The sequence below is a fragment of the Natator depressus genome, chromosome 2 (assembly GCF_965152275.1).
Source record: "Natator depressus isolate rNatDep1 chromosome 2, rNatDep2.hap1, whole genome shotgun sequence".
Lineage (NCBI taxonomy): Eukaryota > Metazoa > Chordata > Testudines > Cheloniidae > Natator > Natator depressus.
In genome coordinates this window covers 233,875,325-233,898,005 of record NC_134235.1, presented here as the reverse complement: position 1 = coordinate 233,898,005, position 22,681 = coordinate 233,875,325, and the positions used below count along the sequence as shown (strand labels likewise).

General features: G+C 39.5%; 1 protein-coding gene across 5 annotated transcripts in view; it reads left to right on the top strand.

The window, feature by feature from the left end:
• The window catches only part of ZNF438 (zinc finger protein 438), a 100,114-nt gene that overhangs the window by 67,692 nt on the left and 9,741 nt on the right, over nucleotides 1-22,681 (top strand). Inside the window, exon 5 of one of the 5 annotated variants that reach the window (XM_074946172.1) lies at nucleotides 3,357-3,413. The exons of the other annotated variants lie outside the window; for them this stretch is intronic. Within the exon in view, the coding sequence (XP_074802273.1) occupies nucleotides 3,386-3,413 (28 nt within the window). The 5' untranslated portion in view covers nucleotides 3,357-3,385. The remainder of the gene's footprint in view (nucleotides 1-3,356; nucleotides 3,414-22,681) is intronic. 5 annotated transcript variants of the gene reach the window in all.

Here is a 22,681-nt window from a genome sequence, read left to right as displayed (position 1 = left end):
CACTCAAAACTGTCTTGGTTACACTTAATTGTAAATGCTATCAATTACAGTATTCAGACATTTTAGTCAAGTCAGCATTTAGGGTGTCTTCAAGTTCTGGGGATGACCGTGCTTGAATGCTTAAGCAAATGTCATCTGCGTACGTGAACTTACAGTACTGGATAAGTGGGAAGTTGTTAGTATATAGATTGAAAAGTGTCAGTGCCAGCAGAGAGCCTTGGGGGTACACCATTGTTTTCTCTCTTTTGCGTGCTAACTGTCTACCAAGTGCACTTGGAAACATCTGTTGCAGAGGAGGAGGAGATCAACAACGTTGACTACCCATGCTAGGAGTGCTCCTGACAATTTGACTAAGAGCCACTTTGTATTTTACTAAATTAAAAACCTTAAGAGCATGAATGCTAACTCGGTTGTATGTATGAAGACTTAACCAATACAAATACACTTTGAAAATAATATTGAAGACTGAATATATGCATAACCACAGAGTTTGATGTCACTGGGGGGGTTGGATAGCTCAGAGGATGAGTAGGATAATGAGATTCAAAGCTTTTTACACTTACTGTAGGCATAGGAAGTTAATGGCCAAAAGTGACCAGCATCTAAGCAGGATTCCCACACTGTTAAGTGTTTATCCTTCAGGATAAACATATGGCATCATAACTTGTTGGCATTTTTGTGATGCAGTTACATTTGCATTCTGATGCAATATCACCATTGTATGACAGTGAGTTGGTTGGAGTTGGCGGATGTGATCGCAGAGCCATTGGCCATTATCTTTGAAAACTCATGGCGATCGGGGAAAGTCCCGGAGGACTGGAAAAAGGCTAATGTAGTGCCCATCTTTAAAAGAGGGAAGAAGGAGGATCCTGGGAACTACAGGCCAGTCAGCCTCACCTCAGTCCCTGGAAAAATCATGGAGCAGGTCCTCAAGGAATCAATTCTGAAGCACTTAGAGGGGAGGAAAGTGATCAGGAACAGTCAGCATGGATTCACCAAGGGCAAGTCATGCCTGACTCATCTAATTTTCTTCTATGACGAGATAACTGGTTCTGTGGATGAAGGGAAAGCAGTGGACGTGTTGTTCCTTGGCTTTAGCAAAGCTTTTGACACTGTCTCCCACAGTATTCTTGCCAGCAAGTTAAAGAAGTATGGGCTGGATGAATGGATGATAAGGTGGATAGAAAGCTGGCTAGATTGTCGGGCTCAACGGGTAGTGATCAATGGCTCCATGTCTAGTTGGCAGCCGGTATCAAGTGGAGTGCCCCAAGGGTCAGTCCTGGGGCCGGTTTTGTTCAATATCTTCATAAATGATCTGGAGGATGGTGTGGATTGCATCCTCAGCAAATTTGCAGATGACACTAAACTGGGAGGAGAGGTAGATACGCTGGAGGGTAGGGATAGGATACAGAGGGATCTAGACAAATTGGAGGATTGGGCCAAAAGAAATCTGATGAGGTTCAACCAGGACAAGTGCAGAGTCCTGCACTTAGGACGGAAGAATCCAATGCACCGCTACAGACTAGGGACCGAGTGGCTAGGCAGCAGTTCTGCAGTAAAGGACCTAGGGGTTACAGTGGACGAGAAGCTGGATATGAGCTGGATATGTGCCCTTGTTGCCAAGAAGGCTCACAGCATTTTGGGCTGTATAAGTAGGGGCATTGCTAGCAGATCGAGGGACGTGATCCTTCCCCTCTATTCGACATTGGTGAGGCCTCATCTGGAGTACTGTGTCCAGTTTTGGGCCCCACACTACAAGAAGGATGTGGAAAAATTGGAAAGCGCCCAGCGGAGGGCACCAAAAATTATTAGGGGACTAGAACACATGAGTTATGAGGAGAGGCTGAGGGAACTGGGGATGTTTAGTCTACGGAAGAGAAGAATGAGGGGGGATTTGATAGCTGCTTTCAACTACCTGAAAGGGGGTTCCAAAGAGGATGGCTCTAGACTGTTCTCAGTGGTAGCAGATGACAGAACGAGGAGTAATGGTCTCAAGTTGCAGTGGGGGAGGTTTAGGTTGGATATTAGGAAAAACTTTTTCACTAGGAGGGTGGTGAAACACTGGAATGCGTTACCTAGGGAGGTGGTGGAATCTCCTTCCTTAGAAGTCTTTAAGGTCAGGCTTGACAAAGCCCTGCCTGGGATGATTTAATTGGGGATCGGCCCTGCTTTGAGCAGGGGGTTGGACTAGATGACCTCCTGAGGTCCCTTCCAACGCTGATATTCTATGATTCTATGAAAACTTTTCAGTAGAGTCCCATCAGAAACTTGGACAGTCACACATAAATCAGGACTGGGGTCAACACTCTTGAGTACTGTTCAGTGGGCTTATGGAAATTTTTGACGGTATCTCTGCCTAATACACGGGTGTTTACATGCTATATAAGTGTTAAGTATAATACTACACTTGGCACCCTTGTTGAAAGTCTCACTAGAGAAGTAAGTGACTAAATGGGCCATAACAACTGAACTATCATTTGTAGAGGTAGCTCCTGCAGGTCAAGATTGGGGCATAACGACTGGGAAATGGTAAGGAAGCTTTCACTGTTGTTACTATTATACAGAGGACATCAGCTTCCAGAGTTTTTACTCTGGCACTTCTTGCAAGCACCAAATTAAGTTAAAATAGCAATCTCTCCATTTAAAATATTAACAGAAAAATAAGCATTAAAAGTAATGTATAAATCATATTATATTAGTTCTTTAGAGCCTGGTCCAAAGTTTTCTGAAAAAATGGAATGCTTTCAATTTGCTTCGATGGGCTTTGGGTCATGCCCTTAATATATACTGTGGTATGATTTACTGATGATTTATTTTGCTTTGTATAGCTACTTCTTTATGTAGATGCGTAGTGCTTTGATTCCTTAAGCCTTGAAATTTTTGGAAAATTACTAGCAAGAAAAATCACAGTGAGGCTTTTTTGTTACATTCTGGAACACAGTGTCAGCTTCATTGGCCTTAAAGATAGTTGTGCTTAAAGTGGCAGCTGGTTTGCACAGTGTTTACAAAATGCTTTCATAGCTCTCAAGATGAAAGGTATCCTGTGAAAGTTCATTCATGTATCTACCTACCTGTACAAGTAGTTAGGTTTGGTAAGATGAAGGGTATGGGGAAAAAATAACTTGACTTTTACATTCAGAACTAAATAGCCTGCATTTTGGCTAATTCTGTTGACCCTTGCATTTATAAACAAGAATTTAAGAAAGATAGACAAGTGGTCCTCCCAAAAACAAATGACTTTTTGTAAATCTGTTCGTAATCTTATATTTGAGTGGGTTGTACTGATGCTTTTTTTTAAAGAATCTGAGAAATGGCATCAAGAATTTTAAATACCTGTATTTGTTTCTCCTCTTAAGGAAAGTTACTGTGACTGTCAGAGGGCACAATGCAGAACCCTTTAAATCTTTTTGAAGGTACAGTATATGTTCTAAACAAGTTTATGAGAAACTACAGTTTTGTGATTTGGAATGTGGTGGAAAATTAGTAGAACTACACTAAAATGAGCTCAGATTTAGATTATTTCTACCTTTATTTTGTGCATATGTACTAGAATCATGATTACAACTGGAATAGTTCGGATTTTTTTGTTATTGAAGAGAATTGGTAGATGTACTTTATATACATTCACTATCTATGATGGAAAATGGAAGCTAATAACTGCTTGTTCACAAGGCTGAATACTGTACTTTCCTGTACTATGAAAATAATTCTGATGTTCTTTTGTTCTACATTATTTGAAGATTATTACGCTTATTAGAATATTTTTTTCTTTGAACTTTTATAGTGGAATTTGGAAAGAAAAAATTTACAGAATCTTCTCCACACTATTAACTAGTATAGTAGTTTTAAAGTTACTAGACATAACTAGAACAAACAACAAAATGTAAACTTGTATTCAAGTATGTTGAGATCAATGCTTGGTGTTACTGTGTGTGCCTATTGTTGCACTTAGGAGGAACAGTCCCTGTATTTATTTTGTTGTATTTCTACTTTGTCCCTTCAAAAGCCTTTTCTTGTCAATTTGTATTTTAGTAGGGTTAAAAAATGTGTCCATTTTGTCTCCCCCAATATTGGTAGGTATATATATGTGCTGTAATGAATCTTCACTATACTGAGAATTTTGAATGCATTTTCATCTTAAACTTCAGTTCCTTTTCTATGTAAATGTGGTCATAAAACTAACATTTAAAGATTGTTTTTAACTTGTGAATTTCATTCTTGTTAACAGTAGTATTAAAACCTGAGAGAAGTGTCGTAGGCCGTAACAATCTGCAATGATTTAGAAGGGACTTGTTAAATATGCGTTGTACTGTTCATGCTAATTTTAAAAAAAATATTTTTCTTATTTAACTGGAAGTCTAGAGCTCTTACTGTCATGTTTGTATTTTGACATTTTTAAAAGAGTGAATATTTTATGCAATGCTGTAAAAGTTGTGAAGAAGCCATTATGATATGTCCTGTAAATTCCTCTTCGTTGGCACATCCTAGGCCTGATGGAACCATTATTTCTTTGGAGATATATTTTATTGTTGATATTGTTTATTGGTCCTTAAACTGAAAAGTCTTTGCTATATTTTTTTAAAATACTAAAAAGTGATTACCAATATGCTCAAATCCATATAGTGTTTTATATTAAATACATTTTTGAGTAATAGGAAAAAAACGTAAACTGGTGAAGCTGCTATTTTTTTAATACGTAGAAACTGCAGAACCATTTTTTAAAATTGTTTTTAAAAGAAAAATTCATCCCAGGCTTATGGTGTGTGCCACGTTTCAGCCCAGAGTGAATTATAACAGCCTAGGTATAAAACTCGGAAATGAAGGATTATGGTGGAAATGCTGACAGGACTCTGACTAAAGTTACATCAGTGTGAAACTGTAATATTCTAAAAATTTATTAGTCTTGGTGTGACATATTGTATTTTGCCATCAAAAGCACTTTGTCCTTTTTAGTCAAAAATCAGATTTGTTTCTTAAACACGCTGTTGCACTGTGAAAATTCTATGATTACATTAACAGTTCATAATGATTTATGTGCAATGATAAGCAGATATATTTCTTTTGAATAAGTGGTGAGAAAACAAATGATATTGGAAGTGGAACCTCTCAGTCAATTACACACACAATATACTATTGTTTTATCAGCCTATAAATCTACTCATTGAAAGTGCCCATTATTTTTCAACTGTAGAAAGTCTCAGCCGTAACTGTTAGCACAAGTTCCTTGACTGACTACTGAAACCCCTCGCTCCTACGTTTGTTATATAATACCAGTATTACTACTGTCATTTGATATGTATTCCTGCCGGGCACATATATACTAGTCAGGAAAACACTCTTTTATGAACAGAACTTTTCAAAGAGAGTTTGCTCATGTGACAAAGGAATTGTCTTTGTGGTAAATATTTAAACTTTCGAGGAAAAAATCTAAATCTAGCATTCTGAAACCCCTACTGAAACATCATAGGCTAGTAAATTGTTAAACCATAATATATTTTGATCTTACATTATACACAGAATTTCACTTGCAAACGTATTATTTGTCCCCTTAACTTTGGAAACTGAGATTTTTCTAATGCTTAATAGCCATGCAAATTACCATTGTGGATTATCAGCCTGTTGGAGGGCTAACAAATCTTCAGATGGGAAACGTGATTTATAAATCTTGTCCTCAAAACAAGGCTAATGTGAACTGGTCTTACAACATGAAACAGGTCAGGTAGATCCAGGAATGTATTATGATATGTTTTTCTATTATTTTTATAATATACCATGAATAAAATCTTTCTAATGGTAAACTGGAATCACAGGTTTCCTGCTGGGCATGGCCTTATCAATTCATTCATGTTAAAAAAAATAATTTATACAATTTAGTTCCATGTATATCAATGTCAGTACAGTCATTTGGCGCTTGAAGCTCTCAAATTTCAATTAACCATGTACATGTATTTCATAGCACTTTCTCAGAACCCCCACTGCCTTTATATCATTAGTATAAATGCAGGTGCAAATAGCATTTATGTACTTTGAGAGAAAGCAGTTGGAGATGTTTCACTGTGGGACACATCACTTTCAGATTGTGTACATCTGTTCAAATAATGTATCCAAGCCCAGTGACATGAATGCAAGGATAAAAACATCTGCCCTTGAGACCACTTGCCATATAACAGATGCTTACATCTTTATTTATGCAGATGGCTTGTGTGATGAGCTGAGCAATGATGAAAGCAGGAAAGTTTGACAAAGATTTCTTGAGTGTTGGTCAGACAGCTCTATTTGTTTTCAAATATCTACCACAAATAAGAATAGAAATCCATATAAACATACTAATGCTTTTCATAAAACAAAGCACATTGTTTTTCACATTAAGTGTATTGGCACAAAAACCATAAACACTACAAAAATGTCCCACTTCAGCACTATAACTCCAGTTTATTTAAAAATGATGCAAAATAGATTACTTTTACTTTTAATAGGTAAGTTTGACTGTCATGCTTTAAAATATTCATATATGCACTCAAAGTTATGCAAAATATCTTGATTGATTTGGAAAAGTTTCAAATATGCAAAGATCGAATATTAACAAACATTTTGAAAGAGATAAATTAATTAAAATAATATTTGAAAGTAATGTATGATTTGTCATAAATTGTTCAAGGTAGATCGTATTTCTCAATAAAAACACAGCATTACAAAGTTACTAGACTTGTAGTTTAGAATTTCAGTTGTTTCTGGCATATTGTAGGATCGTTCGCTTGCACTCCTGTACTTAGTTGAGATGGCACATTGATTATAAACCCATTCTTTTCATTAATGAGCATTGGTCTGGACTTCATTGCTGAGCTCTAGGACTGCCCATTTCACACCAACAAAGGGAGCTTAAATAGGAGCTTTATTTTAGTTCAGACTCCCCCTGCTGGACTGCTGCAACATAGTATTCTGACCACAGTTCAGTTGCTTTGTCTGAGAGAGATCAGCTTCAGACTCACTGCTGTCCAAAACAATGTGCTGGGAGTGAGAGAATATCCTGTCACAAACTGTTGGGTACTCAAAATAAATACAATTTTTGACCTCTCTGCTTAGGGCAGCTTGGAAGGCTGCCTGCTGACTCTGCATTCCTACTGGTTCCTGTAGATTTAGCTAGATCTTATATGTTGTATGGTAAATTAGCACTTATCACCACAGTATGTATGCATCTTCCTCAAAGTGCAGCCACAGCCTGTTGGTCTGGCAACTTCCACTGGTCTACCAATGTCAGCAAACCTTCCAGATAGGTGGAATCATGCAGGAAGAGGTAAACATGGAGATGCTGTAGTTTGATTTCTTTTCTACTGGGTCCTTCAGTAGATGTGCCAGAGAGACCCAGCCAAGTTCACATTCAACAAAAAGTGGGAACTTTCATATGTTCTGAAAACTTCAGATTTGTCTTAACCAGAACCACAATCATTCCAGAGAGATTTTAATTCTAATATATGGCGCAGATGCTCTGAAGGTCTTTGTTTGGAAAGGAAAATGACATGCCTATATAGAATACAGTGAAGCTTCTTTGAACTTTATTCTTTTGTGTCACAGCCAGATTGGCTATAGGTGTCAGTGTCTTGTATAATCTCAGCCAGAACTATATGTTTTTACTGTAAATAAATTGCTCATCATAAAAGAAGAAAGGGGAAGGGAATAGATCAAAGAGAAGTATAAAAATCCTAGATGCAGTTACCACATTCAGAAGTTAAATCACCTAGGCCATGTTCAGTGGAACTGAGTTCATTTACAAAAACCTAAGAAAAGGTTCTCCCCCAAATCAACCAGATTTAGCAGTCTGTTTTGGAGTCTAGTCCTTCCATCAGGGGTGATCAACCACTGTACAAGAACAACAGGAAAATTACCAACATTTTTCAGGCCAAGTCTCAACAGTCAATCTTATAGCTCTCTTGTTTATCTGGAACCAGAAAGCATTTTTCCAGGTTTGCAATATGGAAGTCAACACATATACTTTTTCAGCAACTCAAATAACACCATACAATGTATATTTGCTGCTGCAGGAGGCTTTAAGCCTAACTGGTAAATTAAACATTTTCTGTTCTCCTCTGAACTGGTTCCACTTTAGACAGAAGGATTTTAACTGTTGTATAAAAGGATGTACTTCATAAAATGTCAAGATATTTTCCCTATTGTCTTCATTCTATTGTCTATTCCAGCGCTTCTGTGTTAAAAATATATTTTGGAGTTAAGAGACCTTATCCCCCTACTACACTTGAAGTATCATCTGTGTGTATTTTGGGGGGTCTTTTTAGTCAATACAAAGACAAAAAGATTTTATCCTCAGCTTATTTTTAAGGGAAGCAAGATTCAGCACAGAAAACATTCCATGACTTATTCCTGAAATGGTGCCACTTGACCTTTTCTTGCTCCACAGTTTTCAAGAATTCTACCTTCATTTATCCCTCAGACCTGGTCACTATCATTTCCTGCAGTTCAGGGGGAGCATTGTCTGTTAATTACCACATTATTCAGTATATCTTCTGCTCCCAGAATGTTGTCCAAGTTGATGTGACCTTGATAGTCCTTCTTTTTTTACATCTGCTTCACAAGGAATGAACTGCTAGTTGGGGTCTTATCCCTCTTGGAACTCATTTTAAGAAATCTCAACTGACAACTCATCCAGAAGAGAAAATTTTAACATTCAGTTTCAACCTTTCCTTTCAAAGGTTCTGCTCAATAGCCATCTTCCAGTGTGTCTGGTTCACATTCATGTTGGTGCCATGCTTGTATGAATTCAGTGGCCAGTGCTGCACCTCCATTCATTAAGTTAGTTCTTCTGAACAATTAGAACTTTTGATAGTCCCTCCAAAGCAGTTTCGCCATTGAAGCTTTACTTCACGAGTCCCCAGGGACGACCTTCTGCATTGTGTGACAACTGAACAGAAGCAAGAGGACTCAAGATAAAAAAATTGAATTGTAATGCTATCACAGTCATTCCCTTCCTGCACAGTTGGGGCCCATGTATTGAAACAGCATATTCTCAGGGTAAAACTAACTTTAAGGTTGGCAGAGGGATGTGGAAGCTGAGCTATATATCTTTGATAATGTGTCCACCAAACAGTTTCTCCCTCAGGTACACTGTTTTTAAACAGGAAAATACCAATATTTTTCCTATGATATCAGCATTTCTGGATGTGGAAGATAGACACCAGCTCCAGTTCATGATTTGAATTGAACATTTCTAGTTTTCTCCTGGCTCTCTTATTGTCAGAGTGGTATGAAAAATAAGGGCAGAATAGCTGTATGTCAGTGGCACCCAAACTGGGGTTCGCAGAATGCTACAGGGGGTTCATCAAAAAAATTTCACTAATGGCGGCTAGAGGAACCCGGGCATTGGAGGCAGCAGGTGGGACCCAGTTGCAGGGTAGACAGCCTGAGCCCCGGGGAAAGCGGGGCCGGGCAGTTTGGGCTGGCAGCCCGAGCCCTCCCTCCTCCCGTGAGTGGAGGAGCCAGCAGCCTGAATCCCAGTGCGCCGTGCGGGGCTGGTAGCCTGAGCCCCAGGGAGAGCGGGGCCGGGCAGTTGGAGCTGGCAGCCCGAGCCCCGGCAGTCAGCGGGACCTGCAGCCCGAGCTCAATTGACCGGGATGGTCAACAGGGTCCAGTAGCAGGAGCCCTGCGGAGTGCGGAAGAAATTTAAACTTCAGTCCCTAGAAATATTCATTCACAAGATTTCACAATTTAGTGAAAGGGGTTTTGGGGCTGTTAAAGTTTGGGAACCACTGCTGCATGTTGATATCTTATTGGTCACACAGACTGATTTCCCAAGCTGATACAGATGACAATGGTATTAATAATTAGGTATTTTGTATCTTGCACTCTTGAAGTGGTTTTCAGCAGTTGATTTGAAGGCATTTAAATTTCATCTGAAACTTCTCAATTATTTTAACCATTAGAGATTGAAATTAATAGTTTAGAATGTGAGAGGCGGGGAGCCTTCAACAAAAGGGAACTCTTTCTTTTTAAATCTCAAAATTGTCTATGACCAAATGATACGAGAGGATTTGGGGCCTTATACCTTTTCTTTAATCCACTGCAAATGGTTGTTTAAAAACCCAACCTCAGATTTCTAGATTTGGGCTTCTGCCTTCTGGGTAAATAATCAAGATACCAGGCAAGAGAAACCTCTACTAAAACTCCCAGTGATACTTTTACCTGGTTCTGTAGGCCCTCTACTTTTTGAACTTCTAGTAGAAAAATAAGTTAATTTTTCTATAGTTTATCATAACGTAACATCCTCTGTCTGAACGCTTTCCCTGTACATAAGAATGGTTTTGGTAAAATTAAGTTTGTACAAGTTACAGCTTTCTTTTTTATTACTAGTGTTATCTATAATGTTGTTAGCAGCATTTCTACTAAGTTTATGTAATTTTCAGCTTTGGAAATCTTCAATGGGGCTTAGGACTGTTGTTGTAATCCAGTAAGGATGGGGAGGAAATCTACTCTGCTGTCCCCTCACTCCAAAAGTACATTCCAAGTTCTTTCTGTTGCTGTGACATGAGTAGCACTCTCCCAGCAAGGATGTCCAGGCAATGGATCCCTCCATTCTTAGAAGCAAAGGTATTTTAGAGAAGGAACTAATTTTTCTTGTCAGGGACTCCAGACTTCTCTATACAGTAACTCAAAGATGGCTTTTTTTTTAAGATGACCAAATTTTACTCTAATTGATTTGCCTATTTTATATATGTATAAAATATGTTGTTTTAAAATTTTGATTTGCCAATATGTGGTGCAGTATTTTAATGTTTATTTTTTTATGCCAGACCCCCAAAATGTTCATCCAAACTGTTGGCAATTAATAAGTCCCCCAAGATGTAGCACTTAATGTATTTTTAAAAGATTTGAGTTTGAACAATACACAGATATGAATTTTCAGATCAAATACAAAGCATTTAGACATTTAAAATCTAGTACGAGGCTTTGTTTCTCTGAGGGACACAGTCAGAATGATGGCTTGGGTTCATTATTTTTGATTATAACAATATGACAGAAAGATCTTATGAATGTTTATCCACACTTGATGTGTTAACTTTTGGCAAAAGATTCTGTCCTTGGCCAGTCTTTCTCTGATAGCAAAGCTCTGGAGATTTTGGGGGCTGGATAACTTGGTATTGTCAGAAGGAGTCTTTGCCTGGAGAAAGAAACTGCAAATAGGGAACAGAATCCATTGGGCACTTTCTAACAAAAGAGGAAGATAACAAGAAAGGCAGGGTTGGCCTTAATTGAGAATTCACCTTTTTTATACTTTTCATGTATAAATTAACTTGGGCATGAATTTTGTGGCTCATGTAATATGCTGAGATCTGCTTGGCAGTGCAAGGAGGCTGTATGTCATGGAGAAGGAACTGGGTTGGACAGGAAATAGGAGAAACTTGCCCAAAGTACTCAAGTGGTGCTGGACGATACTATGAGTTACCCCTCCAAAGTGACTTCCATAAATCGATTGTGCCAAAAATGGATTTAATTTATTCCCAACCTAAACATTTCCATAAAAATAGTTAAGGTTGAAAGTATGTTTCAATGGAGTCTAGTTACTACATAAAAAATACATTTTCTTTGTAAAGTTCTACCCATTAAGAAGAAAGGTATGGAAATGAATACTTAGGGGATCCAGGAAGTTCCCCACTGTCATATCATTCCTTGTAAGTCACTATGACTCCACTCCCCTATGGGGGAAAAAAAAAGCTATCTCATTAAGATTTAAACCGGGGGCAGTCCTTGCTATTCTCAGTGGTAAAAATATTGAGCAGCTTAAAAATACCTCAGCCTGGAGAGCACCTTGATGCTTAAATCACAAATAACGTGTAACTCTAAAAGGGCTCTCATTTTGACTTGTAGAATTCTAACAAATTATTTAAAGCTTGTTCCCTCTATGACCCTAAGTGTGTGCTGTTTTCTGTACATATGTGTACTTCTGCACCCTGGAGATTCCGTGCTAATGACACATCTTTGTTCTTTATCCCTGTATTATAACAATAGTTTAAATGTTGTGCTCAGTTTATTTTTCAAACCTATGTTGAATTACATACACACAGACAAAAAGAACCCCTATGTTAAAAGAACATTATTAAGGTTGCAAAGTTAAGAACTCAGAAGTTAGGAAATACCAGAACTAAGGTTACCTGAGCAACCTTAATTCACTCCATACATATGCAGGATGTATGCTTTACTATTTTTTTTTCCTCACAGGAGTGCTGCCTCATTCAGTGCTCAGAATAGGAGGTGCTCACTTACTGAGCAGCTTTCCTCATTGTTCTTTGTGTGGTCTCATGCCTTATTTACTGAAGACTATTCATACTTCAGACTAATTTCCAAATGGGCTTTTTTATGGCCTTCATCCCTTTAGTATGAGTGCTTCACAAATATTAATGAATTTGTTTACACAACATTCCTATTGTCAGAGACTGGGACATGGACAGTCGTGTCCAGTGGTTAGACAGGAGTTGGTAGCCCTGAATAGGAGCCCAGGGACAGAGGCCATATGCAGAGCCACAGTCAGAAGTCTGAGTCAGGGGTCAGAGCTGGAGTCAGAGGCCAGAAGTCAGAGCCAAGGTGCAGAGCTGGGTTATCTGGAATGAGGTAAGACAAGGCCAAGGCTGGGGCCAAGGAGCAGGGCTGGGAACAAGCAGGCACAGGAGCAAATGCATCTGTGAGCAAATGCTTTGCACAGCCACTGAATTGCTGCTGGCAATGTGATAAATTTTAATAGAGCTGGACTGCTGATTCTTTCCACCAGTTAGGTGGTATAGCCAACCAGGCAGCCTATTACAGGCTAGCTACACTCATTGGTTGCCCCAGGGACTGGCGCTGCTGCAAGCCCTGATTCTTGACACCTACAAGATGAGAAGGTGGTGTTAGCAGCAATTTAGAGAAGGGGAGCTGAGGCACAGAGATTAAGGTTTTCTAGAGTTCAAGGTGAGAAGGGACCATTAGATTATCTAAGAACATAAGAACGGCCATTCAGGGTCAGACTAATTGTCCATCTAGACTAGTATCCTGTCTTCCAACAAAAACAACAAGGCGTCCTTGTGGCCTTAGAGACTAACAAATTTATTTCGGAACCTTGTTATGGCTTTGACCTTCACGATATCCTTTGGCAACAACTTTCTCATTTCTGTGTAGTCCTCCTTTCTGAATTTAAATGCTATTGTGGTGAGCTTCTTTGGCATTTCCCCTGCACCCCCACAAGGATGTTAAATTTAATTGTATTATGGTCAGTATTGCCGAGCAGTTCAGGTATATTCACCTCTTGGACCAGATCCTGTGCTCCAGCTGAAATGCTGATTTAGGACTAAATCAAAAATTGCCCCTCTCCTTGTGGGTTCCAGGATTAGCTGCTCCAAAAAGCAGTCATTAATGGTGTCAAGGCTGATTCCCCACTCTGGCATTTTGAGTGCAGAAGGTGGAGGCCCACAGGATTCTAAAAATTAATACTGGCCACTCCAGGCTTGTATTAAACTCCCAAGATTACAGCTTTTCTCTAACCTTGGATGGGTAATTGCCGCCACCACCCAATTGCAAAAAAACTCTTTTAGAACCCAGGAAGGCGCACTTGGGAATTTCTTCTTGTGGGGTACCCTCAAGCGCGCGCTCTCTCTCTCACACTCACACACACATGCACACACACACACACAAACTGAGAAAGAAAACAAAGGAAATCAGCTGTTGCCACCAGCTACTTAAACAACATGTGCACAGACCTCTTAGGACATAAAAATCCAATCCTATTCTGAAAAAAAAGGTAAATTTTATTTAATACAAAAAGAAAGGAAATATATTTGGAATTTAGGCTTTTTGCTAGGTTTTAAAACAATTACAGGGATTAAGCATCAAGATAGCTTCTTGAGGTCCATCTTAAAGGTTACAACCAAAACAAAAACGCCTGGGATTAGCACAGAGAAGTCCCCAAGGCATAAAGAAATAAAAGAGATAAACCTAATTGCGTCTTCCTAGACATTTCCTGATCTACTTACATATCTGGGATTTTAAATGAGTAGTTCTAGATATGATCTGATGATTTTCATACCTGGCACAAGCTTTTACAGCATAGCTCCAGCCCTGTCCCTGCTCTCGAGGAGAACAACACAGACAAAGGGAAAGTTTTTTCCCAAGTTTAAAAAGTTTTAGCCTTCCCATTGGCTTTTTTGGTCAGGTACCCACTCCCTTCCTTTTACCTATGGACTTTTTAACGCTTTACAGGTAAAGCAAGTAGAGAACAGCTACTAACGGGGATTTTATAGTTAACTGGCTGGCTGGGTGTCCATAAAAGGGAGCTACCTCTCCTCCCCCTTAATTTATCACAAATGTGTCTAGAAAGTTTATCTCTGGATCCCATCCTGATGTGACAGGTACTCAGTCAATATGGGCATAGTTTAAATCCTCCATTATTATTGAGTTTTCTAGCCTCTCTGATCTCTCTGAGCATTTCAAAATCACCATCACTATCCGGGCCTAGTTGTCAGCTGTATATTCCTACTGCTCTAGTCTTATTATTCAATCATGGAATTTCTCTCCATAGAGATTCTGTGGTACAATTTGATTCATTTAAGATTTTTACTGTGTTTGACTCTATGCTTTCTTTCACATACAGTGCCACTCCCCCACCACCAAGACCTACTCTGTCATTCCTACATATTTTGTACCCTACTCTAGCCCGTATATCACACGCCATTTCATTTTATGCAGTTATCTCTGTATAAAACCCAGTAACATCTGTGTTTTGCTAAAACATAATTTATATGTATAAAGCATATCATCCAAAAAAGGCATCCAGTCTTGATTTAAACACATCAAGAGATGCAGAATCTACCACTGATTTCTCATTTGAATTTGACTTCCTTCATCTTCCAGCTGTTGGTTCTTGTGCTAGAATGAAGGGTCCTTTAGTGCCTGGTATTTTCTCCCCTTGAAGATACTTCTGCATTGTAATCAAGTTATCTCTCAGTCTTCTTTCTGATAAACTAAACAGATTAAGCTCTTTAAGTCTCCTGTAAGACATTTTCTCCAACTCTCAAATCTTTTTACTGTCAAAAATATCCACTAATTTTGGGTACCCAATTTGAGATACCTAGAATCTGATTTTTCAGAGTACTTAGCACTGCATAACACTTCATATATGCAAAGCACAGCTCCCATTGACCTCAGTTGCGTTGAGAGTGCTCAGCACTTCAAATCAGACCCCAGGTTCTCAAGTCAGGCACCCAGAAAATGAGGAATGCACAATTAATGACAACCTGTGAAAAGTCTGGTTTAAGTGACTTTGTCCAGAATCACATAGGAATTCTGGCAGAACCACGGGTTGAGACTACCTTTTCTCGTGCAATTCCCTGGCTCATTCACAGCAGATTTACCATCAAATGAAGCAAGGGATCCTACAGTTAGGGGTCTATGAAAAAAATAGTATATGATCGTGTAATTATAGACTATCATAATGCACAAGGGGATTGAATTAAGGTTGGACAGGCCACCTTAATTCTGGCATTTCCCAGCTTTTAAATGCTTAAAATGCAACCTTAATAATGTTGTTTTAACATAGTTTTTTGTGTGTGTAATTTCCTAAGTTTTTTAAAAAGCAACCAGAAATTCGATTATATGGCATCCTGTTGTCATCAACATGGGTCATCAGCCACTGGGTTTCACAGATGTTTGTTGTCAGAAGAAGAATGGTGAGACTCAAGATCTAGAAGGGAGTTTGCTCTGGTGGGCACAAATTCTTCTGCCTCATCCCCTGTAACCTCTCCTTGTCCCAGTCATGTTTCTTTCCCACACCTTGTCCTAGTCCCTCTCCTTGCCTACCCAGTCCCAATCTCCACACTTTAGGTGTTTCATGCCAGTCTTAGTCTCGCCTCTCTTTACGTCCAGTCTTAGTCTCCTAGCTAAGGCATTCCTAGTTTTTCCCCAGATCTTTGTCCCCAGTCTCCTTGCCCAGTCAATCCCAGTTGCCTCTCCCACATCATGACTCATCACCCGATCTGTCTCTCGCCCACTCCCTGGCATCCAGTTGCCCCACTGGCTCCTAATCCCAATCTATGTCCTGGCCTCTTTGTCAAATCTTATTGTCCCCACCCCTGGCTCCTTGACCCTTTTTGCCTAGCTAATTCCAGTTATTCACCCTGAGTCCCGATCAGATCGGTCTCCCTTCTTTTTTTCTGTCCGCCCAACTTTTTTTCAATCCCAGCCCCATACCTGGCTCCTAATCTCTTTGCTCAGCCAGTCCCAGTCCCCACAATGGCTTCCCATGGCAGTCTTTGTCCACCCAAACTACTTGTTTCATTTTCCCTCTCACCATCCTAACCAGCTTCCAGTCATGATTTCTGCCCAACCCTCCCCTCCCCTAGCTCCCTGTCCCAGTGGACTCTTCCCGCAGGTCTGGCTCTTGTCCCATCTGCATTTGGATCTCTGCACAGGAGAGAGAGTCTCCTTGCTGTCTGTTCAGTTGCCTGGACCTGGCATGGTTCACAGCATACAGGTGCAATTGCAGGGCAAGTCATGCTTAGCCATTTGCTGAAGAATGCCCAGTGCAGATGGATTCTCCAGGAAATTTAGCTACTGAAAATCTAAGAAGTCTACTGAGCATGTACAAACAGCCTCTCATCCTCACTGCAAATTTCAAGTGTCTGCTGCAGAACATGGGGTCTTTACAGCTTTTTAAAAGACAAGGTTTTAACATGGAGACAGGAGTTTTTACATGGACAAAACAACGTATTTTCCCCGTAGTCTCATTCTTGAAAAAAGTTGAACCATTTCAACTGAAAATGTCCAAAAAAATTCGGTATGAGTCAAACAGCTAGCATGAAAAGCTTCCGTCCAAACAATTAAAGTATGGAAACAGGGTTTTATAATGGTCATTGTTGGGCAACCTTAATAGGTGCTGCTATCAGCCTCGCCTGTAATAGTGTGCATCAGAATCAGTTTTCAAGATATTCTGTGCTAAATTTACTTAGCTTGTGCAGTCCCACTGATGTCAGTCAGTGATTGTGTGAAGTGTAAATCAGCACTGCCTTCAAGCCCTCTGTATTTAAGAGCTGTTGGAACTTCAGTTTTCTTTGAGCTTTTTTTTTTGTTTTGGTATTGTTGACTGCATGCCATAACACTGAAACTAAATCATCCTGTCTGTTTATCACATTAACCAGCGTTAGTCATTTATTAAACTATCACCTTGTCTTTAGCATTTAATATATAAGTTTTTAAAGTGCTATTTGAGTGTAGGTAGAGTGACAAAGAGGAGGAAGCTGTATCTTTTTTAATGCATTAACTGGAAGATAAAGCTGTATATTGTCTCTTTAATGTATTTCTTGTCTTGGGACCTGTTTATAAGTGACTGAAGAACTTTTGCAGATGGTGGTTTTTTGCATGCTAATCCTGAAGAGAAACGTGTCCAGCAAACTATGCTGTGTCATCAAACACAAGAAACTTATGCTAGAAAGACAGTATTCACAGTGGGTATGGAGATTTGGTAAAATGTAATAGTTGGCTAGTGTTGACACACATGTAATATCGACTCTCAGTTATAACAATTTTCTTCTATATTTCAACCATTTGTATTTCCCTTTAGAAATGATTAGTTCTTTTGAAGTCAACAAAAAATTGGGAATATCATGACACATTTAATAAAATAATGATATGAAGCCCTATTGATCTAAAGTCTAAATTTTCATGTGAAGCAAGATGATCGTTCTCTTGTTTCATGTTTGTCTGTTAGTGGTCCAGTCATACACTCAGTTAGGTAGTTACTGTGAGATGGGATTTTTTTTGTTGTTCACTATTTTCCAAATGAATTAATTGATTAATTGAAGTGGACAACAGTTACCAAAGAAATAAGGGTTGATTATTCTCAGTCTGTAATGTCTTCTAAGACTGTGGTGGTTTAGAGGTATTTTTGCCTTCTTGATTTCATGCAGACATCGAAAACTCATATTCTTCTGTAAAATTCATAGATAGTAGGGCCAGAAAAGACCACCTTGAGACATCCAGATCCTGAATGTTGACCTACATTATTATCGCTCATGTCCTACCTAGTAGCTAGGTAGGTACAGGACAGGATTACTCTATTATGACAGTAGTAAGGGGTAACACGTCATGGATCAGATTTACTCTGAGAATTACGGTCTGGTGCTTCCTCCTTGTTTCATGGGGGAAATCCCATTTGCATGAGCTGGAACCTAAGCAGCCCAGTGACAGTGGTGATCTCTTTTCTCCTCCTCCTGTATAGCCCATACAGAAGAGCAAGGGCAGTCCTAAATCCCCTTCCTCTTTTGTGTGGCTATGGAAGAGGGCTTATGATTGAGCCCTGAGAAAACTGTCCCAATGCCTAATTTCTCCAGCTTCACAAAAAACATGCCAATTGATAGTCTAAAAGTTTATTTTTTAATTTTAGACCTTTCCTCCTTGTACTACCTTTTTGTGAATAATCTCTTTTTTCACATCTTATTTCCTTTAGTGTGTCTATATACAGCAATCATGTCCCCGTTGGGTTTTTAAATATTGTATAAATTGATTTCTTTCCTTGTATGTTATCTTCTAATCTTTGTACATGTACGTAATAATAATATCTAGCTCTTATATATTTGTTTTTCCTCTGTATTTTCTGTAGCTTTTCGATATCCTCCTTAAACTCTGAGGACCAGAATAGCACCCAGTATTTTAGATATTGGTAATTTGTAACAGAACTACCCATAGAAGCATTATCACCTCCCTAATTTTATACAAGATATCTGTCTGTTTAGTTCATATGAATAAAATATAATGTTGATTTATTTTTTCAAGGACAATTCCTTGCAATTTCTTACTTATTGTCACCCATAAGTATTTCTGTTTTTCCTGCTATCTATATGACTTCGCTTCCAATTACTATCGGTTTGCATCTTTTTTCCAAGTAGATGGATATTATGTTTATAAGCATTAAATCTTATTTAATCCCATGTATCCATTGTGCTAATCTCTCCAGATCACTTTAGCACTTTACTCTGTCCTCCTGTGTGTTTGCTGTGCCTCTGCTTTTGGTGTGGATCATGTGTATTCTGTATTGATTGTAATCCTTCCTCTAATTGCTTCATGAGAATAGTCAACATGATGGTTTCCAATACTGACTCCTGTAGTACCTTGCCTGATACAATGACAGGTTTCAGAGTAGCAGCCGTGTTAGTCTGTATCTGCAAAAAGAAAAGGAGGACTTGTGGCACATTAGAGACTAACAACTTTATTTGAGCATAAGCTTTCGTGAGCTACATGCATCCGCTGAAGCGAGCTGTAGCTCACGAAAGCTTATGCTCAAATAAATTTGTTAGTCTCTAAGGTGCCACGAGTCCTCCTTTTTCTTTTTACCTGATATAGTTTCCTCCAACATGCATACTGTCACACAGTTTTGAATCCATATTCTGTTATGTATTGTATCTACGTGTGTTATGTGGCATTTTTTTAAAGCTATAAGCAATTCAATGCAAGGACTACATTTTCTTGTGTTTCTATAGTGCCTAGTACAATGAGGCCCCAATCCTGATTAGGACCTTCAGGCACAACTATTAATACAAATATATTTAAAAGTTAGAAATGTTATTTAGATTGCAAAGTCAAGCACATGAAAGTTAGGAATTGCTAGAATTAAGGCTGCTTATACAATTTAATTCAGCCCCCTGCTGCATATCCATTATGATACAGCCTTTACACAATCACATATTATTTTCTCCTCAGAACTTCTCCCTCATTCGGAACCTCTCTGTGTGGCCACAGTGCTTGCCATGCTTTCTTTATCACTAAATGCAATTAAAAAAAACTGTCACACCTGACACATTAAGAGCTATACTCTTCGCATTACCTGTCAGTCTACATATACCTACTCTTATATAATACTACCTCTTATATAATACTCCCATAATACAGTTATTGCCATTAAAAATTAACATTTATCACTAAACAGTGTTTGACATCTTGCAGCTTTCTGCCATACGTAACATAGCAAGTTTCAGGTACTCCTTGGTTAAATTACAAAAAATAATAAGTGGTGGTATTCACAGAAACTCCATCCACAGTACTGCCTATGAACAGTTCCCACTGGTGTCACCTGTATGTCTTCCTGGCCAGCCCCTTGCCATTCCATCTTCCTGTTACCACCACCACCACCACCACCACCACTAATGGAAAAGGAGGAAGAAGGGGAGGCGGCCAAGGGAGGAGAGCGAGCATCCAGCATTCCCCCTTTTACCTGGAAGAGGTAGAATGGCCCATGATTGGGGGGAAGGGGGCAGGGAGCCATGGAGAAGTAGCAGCTCCACTGCCAGTGGGTCACATCTGTTCTCTAGCAGGCTGCCCTTAGCTCCCCCTGCTGTCCCATGTGCTGCTGTGTCTACCTGAGACAGGATTTGATGCCCCAGTCTCTCTATTATTAGATAAGAATCTTAATTACACTAGCTGTTGGATGAGAGGGAAATATAAAGCTGAGTATCCTCTGCATATCTGTGCAGACCCCACACTGGGCCCAAAGGGGTACAGTACTGTGCCCAGGTAGTCTTACTCCTCCAGACCTGGAGAGGAAGCTGGAGAGGAAGCTTAAACGGGGGCAACTCCTCTCTGAAGGGGAAGCTGGGGAGGAAGACAGACACATCCTGAGGGCTCCTGGGTAAGGGATTTGGACTTGGAGCCCTGGGAAGGGACAGATAATAGGAAGTGACCCAGGGAAGGTTGCAAGGGAACTCCAGGGTGCTGTGCCTTCAATCAGTGTCTGTTGGCATCAGAGGACCCAGGCTTCCATACCAACTGGCCCTGCTGCAGGAGGGGCATAAGCGTCATTCCAATCCCACTCCCACTCTGATAACAAAAGGGGCAAAGACATTGCAAACCTGAGCTGAAGCTATACCCATCCTTCGGTGGGGAACTGGACTGAAAGGCATTCCCACTGGGAGGCGATAGAAGTGTGTGATCCATTACAATACCAAAGAAACTACAACCCACACTTCTTCACTAGACTATTGTAAGCTTGGCAAAAAAATCAGCACTCAATACTGAGACCAAACATGGGATGGTTCAGCTTGGAAGGAATATTTATGATAAAATTATGACCAGTTGAAAAAAGTGTTTGTATAGAAACTCTGTCTCAAACTCAGCTAAATCATCGCTTAACGTTACAATATACTGCATAATATGAAAAATTGATTTAAAAAATCCATTCTTTTAAAGGCCATTTCATGAATTATTATTCGATTGGCTAAGAACTTCATGAGACTGTCACTTCAGAGTGATGAATTGTATAGAGAATTCCTTTCAATAAATACCATTTTACTGTCTTCTAAGTTTGCAATAAAGAAAATTCATGAGTTTCACAAAAGGACAATATGTAAAAATACCCACTATCTAATGCAGCAGTTTCCAAAAAAGGTGCCTCAGACCCCAAAATTAATAGTTCTTGTGGTGCCTGACATTTCTGGACTCCTGGGTCCTAGAGTATTCATGGCCACTGCACCTGTATTTCCCCTCCGTGATCCAGCAAGGGCACCCAACTCAGCTTCCAGATCTCCAGCCGTTGCCTTTCTGGGTGGAGACCCACATCTCACTCCTTTCGGACCAGGGTGTGTCCAGGCTCCACAATTCCCTGCCTGCATTGTGTATTTCCCAACAAAGGCAGTCTGCCTAAACAGACCTGCTTGCTTTCCCTTCAGAGACTGATAATAGAGTGATTCCTACAGTTGTAAGTTACCTCTTGGAGTTTTCTAAGCAAGCCTACTTTATTCTTAAGGTAAAAATCATTACAGAGAAAACATATTTAAAAACATACACACATCCTAATAAGCTTACCAGAGTTCTTCCCAACTGTCACGTGGGCTCTGGCCAGAACATTCTTTCAGCACCCCACCTTAGGGGCTTCCTTGTGGTTATAAGTTCATCAGAGTTTCAGCTCAGAACAGGCACACTCAAATGACAAGTTTAGTCCACCCTACTATAAACATCAAAGATCTCTGATCTGGAGTTCCTGGAAGCAGATAATTAGTGTGCACTGGGTCTCTCTCTCTCCCCAGGGGGAGTCTTCAAAGGGTTGATAAAAAGAGGAATGATATTAGCATATATCCCCTCCTCCTAGAGAAACCCCCTTAATCTAAAGAGCTTCCATGCAATCCCACAATAGTTCATAAATATTTGCATTTGTAATACAGTGAGCTCCAAAGATGCTAAACTTAATTTAGTAAAGTTTAACTTAATTCAATAAGGTTTGTTCAGGATATTGTCAGTCTGTCACAAGGAGTTACTGGGATTGTTGTCCCTGATATGTCATCTTCTTTAGTCAGAGGGAAAGTACTTATTTGGTAGAGTTCTGTGTAAGCTCAAAACTTGTCTCTTTCACCAACAGAAGTTGGTCCAATAAAAGATATCACCTTGCCCACCTTGTCTCTCTAATAACCTGGGATCAAAAAGGCTATAGCATCACTTCAAACAAAAAGCTATTGTCATCCATCTCAGACTGTTCACTTTGTTGAATGGGACTTTGGGATAATAAGACGGAGACCACAGAGAAAGCCAAAATTGAAAGGAGAATGGAAACCACCTCCTGTGGAATACTGTAATAAACTAAAAACCTGCCTGTTGTGTAGAAACTCTTTGACATCCATACATGGTGAAAGTAATGTAGTAAATAAGAGCAGATTCTGTCCCCTAAAAG